Source organism: Ctenopharyngodon idella, chromosome 10, assembly GCF_019924925.1.
Source record: "Ctenopharyngodon idella isolate HZGC_01 chromosome 10, HZGC01, whole genome shotgun sequence".
Lineage (NCBI taxonomy): Eukaryota > Metazoa > Chordata > Actinopteri > Cypriniformes > Xenocyprididae > Ctenopharyngodon > Ctenopharyngodon idella.
In genome coordinates, this window is record NC_067229.1 from 11,485,820 (window position 1) to 11,500,197 (window position 14,378).

The 14,378-nt window shown below is 38.1% G+C and overlaps 1 protein-coding gene across 7 annotated transcripts in view; it reads right to left on the bottom strand.

The window, feature by feature from the left end:
• Positions 1-685: 685 nt before the first annotated feature.
• The window catches only part of LOC127520889 (mast cell protease 1A-like), a 163,124-nt gene continuing 149,431 nt past the window's right edge, over positions 686-14,378 (bottom strand). For 5 of the 7 annotated variants that reach the window (XM_051909592.1, XM_051909594.1, XM_051909593.1 and 2 more), the window contains exons 2-5: positions 2,332-2,482; positions 2,087-2,225; positions 1,017-1,271; positions 686-901 (exon numbers count right to left, since the gene is read on the bottom strand). In XM_051909592.1, the coding sequence (XP_051765552.1) occupies positions 743-901; positions 1,017-1,271; positions 2,087-2,225; positions 2,332-2,482 (704 nt within the window). In that variant the 3' untranslated portion in view covers positions 686-742. Of the gene's footprint in view, positions 902-1,016; positions 1,272-2,086; positions 2,226-2,331; positions 2,483-2,579; positions 2,712-14,378 lie in introns of those variants that run through there. The other 2 variants (XM_051909591.1, XM_051909575.1) reach the window with 2 other exon arrangements.

The window sequence follows — 14,378 nt, forward strand, 5'->3', positions numbered from 1 at the left end:
AATCGTGGGGTAATTTTCATTTTAAAGTGAACTAATCCTTTAAGATCTTTTCACTTGTCCATTTTTCCTGCTTCCAACTCATGAAATTCAAAAACTGTCTGTTCAGTTTCTGCCTGATATATCCCAGCCCTTGACTAGTGCCATTGCAATGATATAATCAATGTTATTCACTTCACCTCTCAGTTGTTTTAATGTTGTGGTTGATCATTGTAAATTGTCTAACATTGTTTCATACTTTTAGTGGAAGAATCGTGTAGTACAAATGCTGACTGAGATATGCTACAATATTCCTCTTCATATTCTCAGAAGAGTTTGACTCTACAAGATGTCAAAGCATTAGCAGCTCTCAAAAAGACATTCTAAGGGTGCATAAAATGGGCCACACCTTTATTTTATTTTGACTACTTTGTCTTCTTCTTCTTATTATTCTTTTGTAGGCTTTGAGCTAAAGAAACTGAATTTATTATACCATATTTGTCTGATTTTATTCCTAATATTGACCAACGGTTTTGCAGTGTTTAATCTTTCCTCATTTAAATGGATATGATCCATACTTGAATGAATGAAAATTGAAGGTGTAACCAAGATGGTCACCAAGTGAACTAATGTGAAATGACTTTTGTGCCTCCCATGTAATATTGTAATTATATATGGTTGTGACATTGAGGACTCTTTGAATGAATGATGCTTGCCATGTGATACTTTATTGAAAGTTATATACGTAAGAATTTAAGAACTTAACTCAATTCACATTTCTAATTATGTTGTCGATCCATTCAAGATATGATGAAATCTTAGTATACACATTAGGATAGTCAGGTGAATTGCAGAGCTTTACATATGCAAATGATGTGATACCAACTGCAGTGTTTCCACAAACCAAAGGACCTCCTGAATCAAACTGTGAAGAAACAGAGATCAACACATCACTAAAGTGCCACATACTGTATCAGTTTAAACTTAAGTTCAGAAATTAACATAACTTTAAAAGTGTGTGAATCATCTTTTGTACATACACGGCAGGATCCACCATGGCCACGTGTGCACATCATCTGTGAGGCTGAGTAGTAGAACTTTCCCCATTTATTGCTACATTCCGTGTTGTTCATTATATACACATTTGCCTCCATTAGACGATTAGTCGGTCCCTCATTAATTGCCTGTCCTCCCCAGCCGGCAACACTACAGACAGTATCTGTTCCCACATCTTCTCCTTTCTTTGGTAATGATATCCATTTAACATTGTTGTTTAGTTTGACTTTTTCCTGTAGCTGTAATTCAAAAACACATCTGTTATTGATAAAAGATTTAATCATCAATACTGAACTTCAATTGATTATACTGCTGTTTGTGAGGTTAGTAAAAAAGCCCTGAAGGCCAAGGTGAATTTTCTTGCATATTTTATGCATATTTTACTTTAAGTGCCTCATAAAGTGCCCCTGTTATGCTATACTGCTTGTATCACAGTGTATAAGTGCTGAGGAAGCCCCCAGAGTTGAAATTCAGATATGAATACTTTCATTTCTAACTATAGACCAATCATAACAGACTGGGCCGTTTGACCAATCAGAGTAGAGTAGGCTAGCGTTTAGTGTTTAGAGTTTAGAGAGACTAAATCTTCGAACTAACCATTTTCAGACTCTGAGAAATGTGATGTGCAATGTATATTATGAGAATATTAAAGTGTTTTTGATATATGTAAAAGACCTCCAAAACAAAATTAGCAACCTTAAAAACAGCATTACAGGGGCACTTTTAAAAAGCCTATTTCACTCTTTTTTTTTTTTTTTTCTCACTGTGTATAGAAATGACAATGAATTTACCAATGATTTTTCATATATTTAGCATTTTACCCTTTTTCTTTTTTTTTTTTTCCTACACATAGCAAAAAAAAAAAAAAAAAAGTAGGACATAGACTCAAGGAGGCATTTGGCATTTTTCTGTACGTTAGAAAATAATTTAATCCTGTCCATTATTTCTTACAGCAAGTAATTGTTATAGAAATTCAAATGTCACGTTTTAGCTACTGTTTCCTGATCAGAAACTATTTGAACAACTAAAAACTAAAAATATTATAGGTTGTTACCCTCAAAAGCATGATGTCATTCTTTTCAGAAAGGAAAAAATAGTTTGGATGCGGTTTGTAGGACTCCACGTCGATGCGATCTGAACTCTTGATGTTATTTAAATCATGAGCACCAACCACAACCGTCAGAACCTCAGATCTGTTAAAAGAGAAAGCCATGATGGTCATTTATGTCATATGATACACTGCGTGGTTGCACTGCAGTCGTTGTGTCAGTCAAAAATGATTTCTAAACAAGCTCTTACCCGTCCCAGCAATGTGCAGCAGTCAAGACAAACTCATCAGAAATGAGGAATCCACCACAGATATGTTCCCTGTTCTTCTGAAGAGAAACCATGTACGGTCTGGAGTGGGGTTTGACTTCTGTGCCGTTCACTATACCCACATTCACATGAGCTGAAAGAGAGATAGTGCTGTCAGTCAACTTATTCAACACATAAAATTAAACATTCTTAAAAATCATCATAATATACTGTTATATAATCAGTCTCACCAGTGAAGGTCAGTTGTGGCAGCAGAGAGGCCAGCAGGAGCAGAGAGATGATGATGGTCATGATGAAGATGACATTGATTTCTCATGGCAAAACACTGTATAAATATACTGTAAATGGGGGTGGAGTCACTGAGTTGCCCCCAAATCATTTTTTTCTTCTTGCAGTATGAGTAACAGAGTGATGAAAAGATAATGTTCCTGTTAATCTTTCCGGTCTTGCATTCAGTCTAATGATAGACGATAAGAACTAGGCATGTATGTATGCATTCTGGTACTTGAATATTTTACAGCTCAGAATACAGCTGGTATTCAGTTTGTTACCCTTAAAAACACAATATCGTTCCAAAAAGGCCAAAATCTATCATTTTGATCCAGGATATACAAGGACTATCCTTACAATTAGTTGTTATTATGGCTGAAAGACATTCTCCTATGTCAATTTAATCAGCACGTACCAATAAAACCCAGCTTACACTACGGCTCTCTAAAATTCTTGATTCTGATTGGTCAACACATTGAAAAAAAATAAATAAATAAATAAATAAAAAATTCTATAACTGCATTGGTAAAGTAGTTCCAGGTAAGTCTTCACCACATTAAAGTTACATGTCAGTTCTCCAAATTATTTCATTTATTTACAAGAGCTTTGCAGCCTACCACAGCAAAAGAATGAAAGGCCGCACTCAGTGCCTTTACTCGCATGTCCAGGAGCAGGGTCCAATTACAATGAGGAGGAATTATATATATTTTTAAATTATTATTATTATTATTATTATTATTATTTAATGGTAAAACACTGTAAGACAATTACTATCTAAATTAACAAAATTTTAAATATCAGGCAGAAACCCTAGCCGTTTCTCAATATGCGTTCTTGTTGTACTTGTGGACTTGTAAAATGTCATCGGTCGCTGCCCAAGTACTGTTCCAATTCAAAGTTCACAACTAGCTAAGTACAGTTCAAATCCGCGGATATGTTTTTGATCCGCCCTTTTTATCGAGGATGCATCGAGAGGTGACTTGTGCGGACTTGAGAAATTTGTGCGAATTGAGAAACCCCTCCCATGTCTCCAAATTTCGTCTTTTTTTTCTTTTCATAAATCATTACTTTTGGTCCCCTTACTCTGTTTGTGGGTTTTGCCAAATATTTAACCAATGAAACGTATTAAAAAGAGTTTGTGACTAAACCTCATATCTCCAATGGATCCTCAAACTGTCAGTCAAACCTCATACTCCACGCCGCCTCTACCATGAATGAAGTGTTTTGGACCATCTCTGCTTGTCTGCAATGCAAGGGTAAATAAAGAACTGGTTGTTTGAATAAGTACAGCGTTTTCTTTACTCAAGAAACTCTCTCTCTATATATAAAGGCTAATGTTTTAATGTATTTTAGGAGCAGAGAAGACTGTCTAGCATCTGTCGTCAAGTCATAGCCAGAACTGTCTTAAATAGCCTCTGTGTGCGTTTCATCCTGTAAGTTGATGAAAATGTAATGCAATGCACTTATTGCCTCAGATGCAGCTGTTCTAATGGCGAACAAAACATGTCTGACATTTACTGGACAAAACTCAACTTTAGCTTGATTTTGGTAGAATGTTATATAATGGCATGCAAGTATCTGACCATATATAAAAGCCACAATATCAACTCTAACAAACAGTGTTTAATTATTTAAATATGTCACAATATGAGGTAATGTACCTACAGCCCTGACCGCACTGATCAAGCAAATAAACATGACAAACAACAGGATAAAAATGTCAGACTATTAAGTTTTAAAATGACCTCTTATTATCACTACAGCACAATCAATCTCTCCTGCTCTCTCCAACCCACATGCACACAAATACAGACTCATGCACAGAAACTTGTTATGAGTGCTGCCTGCGGTATTTTATCGCTAAAATAAGTTTCACTGCTGAAAAATACATAGCGTTTCTCAGTAGCAAGGTGATAACATCGCTGTCAGAGACTCTGCTGCCAAACAAGCCACACAAATTCAGGAAATTCACACACATGCTCTCTCTCTCTCTCTCTCTCTCTCTCTGTTGAAATAAAACACTGACAATATCTTGAGGCGTGGTTATTTTAATTTGACCAGTCTAGAAAAAAAAAAACTCCTTGAGCTAAAGAATCTCACTTTATTATAACATAGTTATTGCAGTTTTCAAGATTTCTGTCTTTATGAATATGAGCCGTAAAGGACCTCCTGAATCCCCCTGTTAAGAAACACAGTTCAACACGTCACTAAAATGCCATATCACAATTACAACTCAGTTCATGAAATGATTACATACCTTGCAGGATCCACGGTGGCCATGTGCACACATCACCTTTGAGACTGAATGGTTCCATAAGAAAATCACTCTTTGGACCAGTAATGTACAGACGTCCCCAGCCTGCAACACTACAATCAGGGTCTGTTTTGTTAATGAAAAAACTCTGTAAGCCATATACTACTGCCATTTCATTTAAAAATCCTAAAATTATCAATCATTATTGTAGTTTAGACTAAATAAAAGTTGTACTTTTTTCGGCAAGACAAATTGTTCAGAAATGAAGAATCCACTGCATTTATGTTTCCTGTTCTTCTGAAGAGAAACCATGTAAGGTCTGGAGTGGGGTTCAGTTTTTTTGCCATTCACTATACTCACATTCACACGAGCTGAAAGAGAGATAGTGCTGTCAGTCAACTTATTCAGCACACAAGAAACATCTTTATGAGGCATCAGCAAAGATGCTGAGAACATACTGAGATCTTTTAGTGATGAATCAAATGATGTTTTTATTAACAAAATTCGGGAGGAGCACTTGCGAATAATCTATTCAATCAACTCGTCATCAGCAATTACCATGTCTATCCTATTAGTATGACAGGAAGCCTATACACAGTCGACTCACCTACATTACTCGTCAGTTTTCAGCATCCCTCCACCACCCTGACTCCTCACTCTTGGCTTTTCCTACCACAGCCAGGAAGTACTCTGGGTTCGGGCCAAATACCGAGCTCGTAGCCCTCTCCTCGGACAGCACGTCAAATACGCATACCATTTATTCAATCTGACTTATTTGTAAGAGGGAATTTGTGAATATTCAGTTTGGTCAATCAATCTCACCAGTGAAGGTCAGGTATGGCAGCAGAGAGGACAAGAAGAGGAAGTAATCTCATGAAAGAGAAATTCATTTTACACCAAAAATACGCATTAACCTCGTAATTACAAACAATTGCATTCATTTATATATTTAATACCGGTAAATAAAATGAAAAATTCATAGGCCTATTGTAGTTCCCTCCACAACAAATCATATAAAATTAACGGTATTCAGAACAGAACAAGAATGAAAAAGAAGCTATAAAAATATACATTAAACTATAAAATAAAACATAAATTAGATTCATTTTAAACAACATAAGTCAAGCCAAAATGATTTTTTTAGGCTAAAGCGAAACTGATGGGCTCACTTCTCTCATTTGGCAAGAATCCAAATATGTTTCTACTGTATGTTCATTTCATAAATGTTCTCCTTAATCTTTATGGTCTTATTTTCAGGCCACAGACTGTTTAGTCTACATACATTTTGTTAATTGAATATTTTACAATTCATAACCTTTAGAGAAAAGGGTGACTGTGATTACTGTATGTGTTTCCACAGTTATCAACACCCAAATCTAGTCAAATCGTAGATTCTAGATTTCATATTTTCATTTAAAAAAAAAACTGAATATAAATTTATAACGCTGTTAGATTACCTTGGCAGTAAATTACAAAACATGAATTAACACTGCTCAGTGCTTCCTACACATAGACTTGGGCAAGCCTCCCAGGTATATTAAAGTCCTCCTGTAATCAAAATTTAAGTTTTTTAGCTTATAGTGTGAATATGTTACCCTTAAGGTTATAAATAAGCTGATGTGTTTCATAACAATGAAAAAAATTGCATTTAGGAGATATAAGCATTCAAAGCTTCCAATCTCACACTTCCGCTAAAATGGATAATGGATTTTCATGACATCACCACAGACTTCAGCTTCTCTTGCTATATTTTAAAGCAATATAGAGGAGATTATAAGGAAACTTAGGTTTTACTGAACTTAACGGCGCTTTGATATAAGCAAAACACTATTGGCTATTTTAAAAAAGGGGAGGAGTTGTTCAATATGTCCTGCCCTGTCTTCCTGTTTCAGTTGAAATTGCATCAACACATTGATTAATGCTGCACATTCCAAAGCACTTCAGTGGGCCTTTAATGGCCACACAAATATACTCTGGAATTCTCTCCCCCGCTCACTCTGTTGTGTTAATAATATCTCTGAATTTAAATCATTACTCAAAACTCACCTGTTTTCTGAATGTTATACCTCTGATTTGATTAATTGATTGCTCTGCATTATTACTAATATTTCTCTGAATGTTATGTTATGTCTCTTAAGTCCTGTTTTGTAATTCTGTATTTGACTCTATTCTTCTGTATGCTTCCCTGTCCATTATTGTTTTCTTGACTGTCTACTTGTATTATCTCTTCCTTGATAATTGTAAAGCGTCCTTGAGCCCTGGAAAGGCGCTATATAAATAAAACTTATTATTATTATTATTATTATTTGGTGACATATTTTTGCTTTTATTACTTTTGTCCTCTTATACTTTTTTATCCGCCCGAGATAATGAAACCATCCGCTATCGATTTAGAGGCCGTTCACGTCATGTCTAAAAACACATGGAAAACAGCGGCTGTTCCACTTTCTCCTTTTTCAAAAGCACTGTCTGCGGTTGACGTTTCATGAGCCGCATTCTCCAAGAAGACGAAGAAGTTTCAGCAAAGGATAAATGGATTTCCAGCCCTTGCATGAGCTCTAGTTATATTTATGGAGATGAGAAATAATAATAATAATAATAAACACCCTGTACAGCTACAATCAGCTGTTCATCCATCTTGGCTGAGCTTTCGATGTTGTTATGGAAAGGTCAAAGCTGATTTGTTCTTGTCACATGACCCCTGGTGCGCCTGTGGCATGAGCGTGTTGCGACGTTTGAGGGCGCTTGTTGCACATCTACATTTAAAATAACGAACTTGAGAGCGCAAAAGAAGCGACATGTGAATGCCCCCTAACTAGTGGAGAATCTCCCCTCGCTCTACGCATTTCAAACCTGCTCGTTCTATGTGTGCGAGAACAGTTTACTCCCACTGACAATCTCACATGTGTGATCATGTTCATTCCACATTGCATTTATAAGAGCAGTTGGCCACATCTGGAAAATGAATGGCTCTCTATGGGCCTCTTCTGGATGTATATGGTAATTACACTTTTTTGTACCGCGATGTAACTGCATTTCCTACAGATTTTTCTCTAACCAGCAGATGGCAGATTCTGCCCCTAACACCTAGAACAATATCCAGAAACAACTCATATTTAATTGTGATCATCATTAAACTTTTTTTTCATAGAAATGTAATATTTCATATGCATGCTCATAGTGTAGTTGAGGAATTTTGCAGTAAATAGGTAAAGAAGTACTTCAAATCCCCCAAAACACAGCATAATCTGTATCAAAATGAATTTCAGTAAATAAAAATACTTTTAAAAGTCACACATTATCTGTTGTTTGTCACATGTAGTAGTCCATTTTTGTGACATGGGTAATAGGAGGATTTTCCACCTGGCTATCACCGCAAGTATATTTCAAATGTGTGGGAAGCACTGCTGCTGCATGAGTGTTTTCTAATACAACAGCTGAGGGACTGACTGCAAATTCCACATCATTCTCTGAGAATACAAAAATTATATTTGCTGTCACCTCCTATTCACCGCTATAGAAGTTTACCCATGACAACTTCTGCTTCTGAAAACAACGGAAGTATAAAAAGGGTCCATTTAGAAGTCTGATTTAGAAAACTGGGGATGTTGACCTCTGGTGTTGATTTGAGGGAATTGCAGATGTAGACGAAGTTGGATGGATGTCAAAATTGTTCCAAATAATATTCAGTTGTTCTACTTTAATAGATAACTTTATCAAAAGTAGAGAAAAATAACAATTGGAAATTTAGAAGGGAAGGGATGTGCATATTTTCACACTTAAAACAATGATTTGGTAATCCTCTTGTACCACTGTCCTCTTTTGTGCTAAGAAATAAGTCTCCTGAGTTCTCTCCCAAGTGCTTCCATTGTTGTCAGCATCAAGTCTGAGAATGATTCAGTTGGCTATATAACACTTGTAATTGTCAAGAAATTACTTCTCTTTAAATTACAGGGATGCAAACAGGTAAGAGGGAAAAAAAGTGAAAACACTGCGTGGGGCGGGGGCAGGTGAGGAGTCTGCATCTATGAAATTACTTACCTGTTGATCAAACGAAAATTAGATAAGAAGATTAATTATATATATATATATATATATATATATATATATACACACACACACACACACACACACACATACACATCAGGCATAACATTATGACCACCTTCCTATTATTGTGTTGGTCCCACTTTTGCTGCCAAAACAGCCCTGACCCATCGAGGCATGGACTCCACTCGACCCCTGAAGGTGTGCTGTGGTATCTGGCACCAAGATGTTAGCAGCAGATCCTTTAAATCCTATAAGTTGCGAGGTGGGGCCTCCATGGATCGGACTTGTTTGTTCAGCACATCCCACAGATGCTCGATTGGATTGAGATCTGGGGAATTTGGAGGCCAAGTCAACACCTCAAACTCGCTGTTGTGCTCTTTAAACCATCCCTGAACTATTTTTGCTTTGTGGCAGGGTGCATTATGAACTGTTTAGAATTATAGCTGTAACCATTGCTGCAAATGTAAAACGGTATTGAAATAGTAGAATTACAGTAAATGGCTGTTGTGTTCTTTCTATTAAACCAGGGATGAGCAACTTCGATAGTGACGAGGGCCAACATTTTTTCTCCTTAATACCAGATTACTAATTCACACTCGCACGTCTTACTCAATTCACTTTTTATTAAGGGAAATCAATGTACAATTAATGTAATTTTTTTTTTTTTTTTTAAAGATTTTATGAACTGTTAAAGTTGTGCAATTTTGCTAATACAAATGGGAACCTTTGTTTTCAGTTGACAAGCAATATTACTCCAAAAAGCAAATTTAAACATCTCTGTAAATTTGCAACAAACAAATGTACAGAAGTCCTATTTTTGATTACAAGCCTAGAGAACATTTTCAACTCAGCCTCGTTAAAAAGTGCTTATTTAAAAAATAGCTGTTCCATATGGCATTACCATAATCCACATCCACATATTACCATGAAAAAATACTATTTTTTAAAAAAAAAAATGTATAAGAACATAATTAAGTACATACATTTCTGTCATTCATTAGGCAAAAAATGGTTTTGTTGACTATGCATTTTACCTTTGAAATCTAAGACAAGTGCAACTCTGGCGTCACATGTGTATCTTTCTTCTCGTTAGCTGCTTTTCCACCGTCGGGCCAAACCGTTCTCTTTGCTTTACTGTTCCATTCCGTGCGATCTGATCCGAGCCTGCCGGTACGGATACGCTGCATTCACACGGGGCGTCAGCATTAACGCTTCTCATTTACTTTGAATGGGTGACGTCATGCGTTGCCGAACTGAATTGTGGGTTCCGTCACATCGCTTCACTCGCGTTGCAAGCGGTAGAAGTTGAAGATTTCTCAACTTTTCAAGCGCCAACGCAGGCGTCAGCCAATCAGATCGCTTTATGCAAACACCCTAGAGCAGTTGCTAGCCAATTGCGTTCATGCAACACCGGAAAGTACTGTGATTGGCTGTTATCACTATAACGGTCACGTCAACACAAGCTTCAGACACGCCCTCCGTCAAGCGTTGACGCTGACGCCCCGTGTGAATGCAGCGATATGGTTTTGTTTTGTGGGGCTGATAATGGAGCTCTTCAGTCGTTGTCTTAGTAATGCAAGAGTTTACACACTATATGCGGTGTAAATAGTGACCGCGTTATGTAGGATGATCAGTTATTTCTTTTAATTGTATGATTAATTTGTCTTCATGTTGCTCAAATATCATGTTTAGCAAGCTACAGAGAAACTGGCAGCCAGGCAACAGACAAGTGACCGATCCTGAGTGACGACGTCACTACTCGCATTCTAGCAGAAGGGTCCGGCACGTGCCGTACCGGGTTCAATTGGAAATATAACTGGAACCGTTCCTTGCCATTCATCCGTTCGGCCCGACTGTGGAAAGCGGATTTTGTGAGCAGTGCAGTGGTGTAATGGCAATTTACAATAAAATCTTTCATTACAGTTTTCGTTTCCAAACAAAACAAACATGTGTGACCCCTTGAACTTGGTTAAAAGATAATCTGTTAACCATCCTGTTTGGATGGTGAAAACACGATTTTTATTGTCAATTTTTCATTTATTTTTTCACATTAGTGTGCACATCCTACACTGTTATTAATGCGGGGATCGGCTGGAAATAGCGACCTCTCTTGGATTGATTCAGTGTTAACATTATAATCTGAACGCAATCTTTACATTACTTGCTTTTCAAATGTCCAGCGGGCCGCCAGTTGCCCATCCCTGTATTAAACTTTTATCCCAATTTTGAAACTGTAATATTGGTCCCCAAATTCCACTCTTACAGTAGAATTGTTTTAATGACTGCATATAATCTGATCAATGTTTACTAATGTACTAATTTACTAATGCTCGGACACACTCGGTCACTTTAGAGCAGTGTCGCTCGCTCTCGGACAACTCGATTTCTCTCGCGCGCACATTCGGTCTCACATGCGCAGAGTTGCTCGATCTCGGACAACTCGATCTCTCTTGCGCGCACATTCGGTCTCATGCAGGTTAGCTCACTCTCGGACACACTCGGTTTCTCTCGCGCACACATTCAGTCTCTCTCACGCAGTGTCGCTTGCACTCAGACATCTCGATCTCTCTCGCGCGCACATTTGGTCTCTCTCGTACAATTTCGCTCACTCTCTCGGACACACTCGGTTTCTCTTGCGTGCACACTTGGTCTCTCTCACGCAGTGCCGCTCACAGTGTCGCTTGCAGCGTTCACTTCACTTTTGTCCAGTCCATACCTCATAGGTACCCACAAGACTTCGTTCTACTCTACCTGGTGGTAAGGACAGACGAGACGAGGGAAAAGGAGATGGAAGCAAAAGGAGCGACAGAGACAACAGAGGGAAAAAATTTTTTTGGCCTGCTTCCTGGACACACTGCCGCTCGGTCCTCAGCGAGCCGAGAGGCTCTTCCTCGCAGTGCCATGCGATGGTACTGGACGTTCGGTGGACGGCTCGATCGTCTTCCGCCCCCTGGCGGCCGGCGATGGATCCTCCAGCTGAAGGCAGCCGGCAGCGAGTCCCCCGTTCACTGCTCCTCCCCTTCATGGCGGACGGCAGCCACCCCACCTCGAGATTGCCCTCAGTGCTTGCGCCAAGGCCTCGTATTTGGAGGTAGAAGGACCAGGATGGGAAGCGGCTGAGGAGGCTCTCGTCTTTTAAAGACATAAGAGAGCCACGACTGCAACATTCCGATGGTCATGCTCTCGCAGTGAGAGCATGAGCCACCCACGAATGCTGCTTCAGTGTGGGCATGGCACAAAAACTGAACACAGTGATCATGCCCATCAGAATTGCCCGCATCCAGTAGAACACGGACGGAACAGCATCTTTAAAAAGATGCAAACCGCTATGTACTTTTTCTTTTAGGAGAAGGCTACTGAAGCACCCATGGGCACACTTTCGCACCTATCTGTACACAAAGAAAGGACTGTTGGAAATGCTTCCCTCTGTTTCCAGTCGAGACGCACTGCTTCGGCTCAGAAGAACAAAGCTGAAGTGCATCTTGCATGCTGCCAGTCTTATATACCTGTATGAATGGGCGTGGCCTGGCATGCAAATTCTGCACGCCAATTTCATTGGCCTTTTCTGATACTCTCAAAGGTGATTTGGGCTCTCAAGAGTGAACCCCATATGTCGGTTTTAACACATGTCGAAGTGACCGACAGAAAGGAAACAACACTGTATAACAAACTGCTGTAAAACAAACCGCGACTGGCGCAATCTTGCATCCACTTAGCGACTGTATTGAAAACGACTTCTTGTGTTGCCAGGATGATTGTTTTGTACATTATAATGGATTAAAAAGTAACAAGCTAGATGTACATTATCCCTTACATCTTAGGACCTTTATTACAAACAAAACAGATGATAGAAAGATTTTGTCTATATAATACAAGGATGAAAAATAGGATTTTTGAGTGTAACCGAGAGGTATTAGAACATAAACTTCGAAAAAGATGTACTTCCCCTTTAAGAGAGCGGCCGCTGATGATGACGCGCTAAGTGTGCGATATTGAGACAGATGGCTAAGTAGTTCATGAGAGCCTAATCTAATCTTGTATCATCCTGGGGGAAATCTATTTGTGTGAGTGAATGTGATGATAATCGTTTAATTTGGTGTAATAGTCTGTGTTCATTTCATCCTGTTTATGTAAGGTGTGTTTTATTGTTAGGGTTCGAGATGATCAAAGATTGTGTGTAATTGCACGTGAGGGGTGTTATGAATTCTCGGTAAATCAGAATTCGGTGTTCAGTGTGATGTTCATGTGCATAACGTGTGAGAATGATGTGCATAAGATCATGAGCATGTTATATTTGATTTTCATATATTAGTATTTCAATTCACGTGATGAAAATGCTGACGGTGGGTTTTGTGTTTGTGTAATTCTTGTATAAGTGTATTGTTTCACCCTAGAGGTGTGCCCTAACATTTGTAATAATTTAAAATTTCGAAGAATTGACACTTTATTTTAGTTTGCTGAAATTTTCGTTTTAATATTCCTGTGAAATCCGAGTTTGGAGCTTATACACTGTTACAGTGACCCCGTGTGGTTAATTTGAGTATTACTATCTTTGATGTTAGTTAAGTGATACTGAAAGTATTCATTTAAAATCTTAAGATCACAACAAAGAAACTCCAAACAACTGAATGAGTTGAACAAAATGCACAAATATAAAACGTGATTCAGTGTCAATTGATTTATTTTTGTTAACTGGCAACATGAGTATGAGATTTTTTTTTTTTTTCCAGATGAAAGACTTGCCTTAAAGTGTCATGAAACCCCCCTTGTTTTAACCTGATCGTTTACACATCTGAGTTGAAAAAGTGAATATATGAATATTAAAATATGACCACGGAGAAAAAAAAAAAAACAGATTGAGGGCACCTTGATGCGTTTTTAAAAATATAACCCTATATGACAACAAAGGTCTAATAATATTTTCATTACATTTACGAGCAGTAAAATCTCTGAACAAACGGCATGTGTCAATTTAACACTGAAAGAATAAAGGCATAGTTACTTTTTTGTCAATTGTTCTTTGAATTTTCGGTCTACATCATTGTCTTCTGTGTATCAGAATAATTCATCATGTCATCGCGTTCATGATCAGACGTACGGCTGTATTCAGTGTGCTTATTTGCACGTATATTTAATTTGAAGAAGATGTGAGTAAATATATGTGCATACACTGTGCTGATTCATGTTTAGAGCACTAGAGAATATGAATATGTCCATTAAAAATTGAAACATGCTCACTTCAGTCTTTATAAGATCTTTGATCTGTGTTGCGAGCGTTGTTAAAATCATTACGGCGTTCCGCACAGAAACTGCTCTCATGTGCGCTCTGCATGTTGTTACATGTTGTTTAAATTCTCCGCTGTAATGCGATCTCATGCATAATACAGCACAGTGAGAAGTGCTCAGAACCGGATGACGTAGAATCGTGCCTCTCCAGCCCCAGCAGCCAATCACA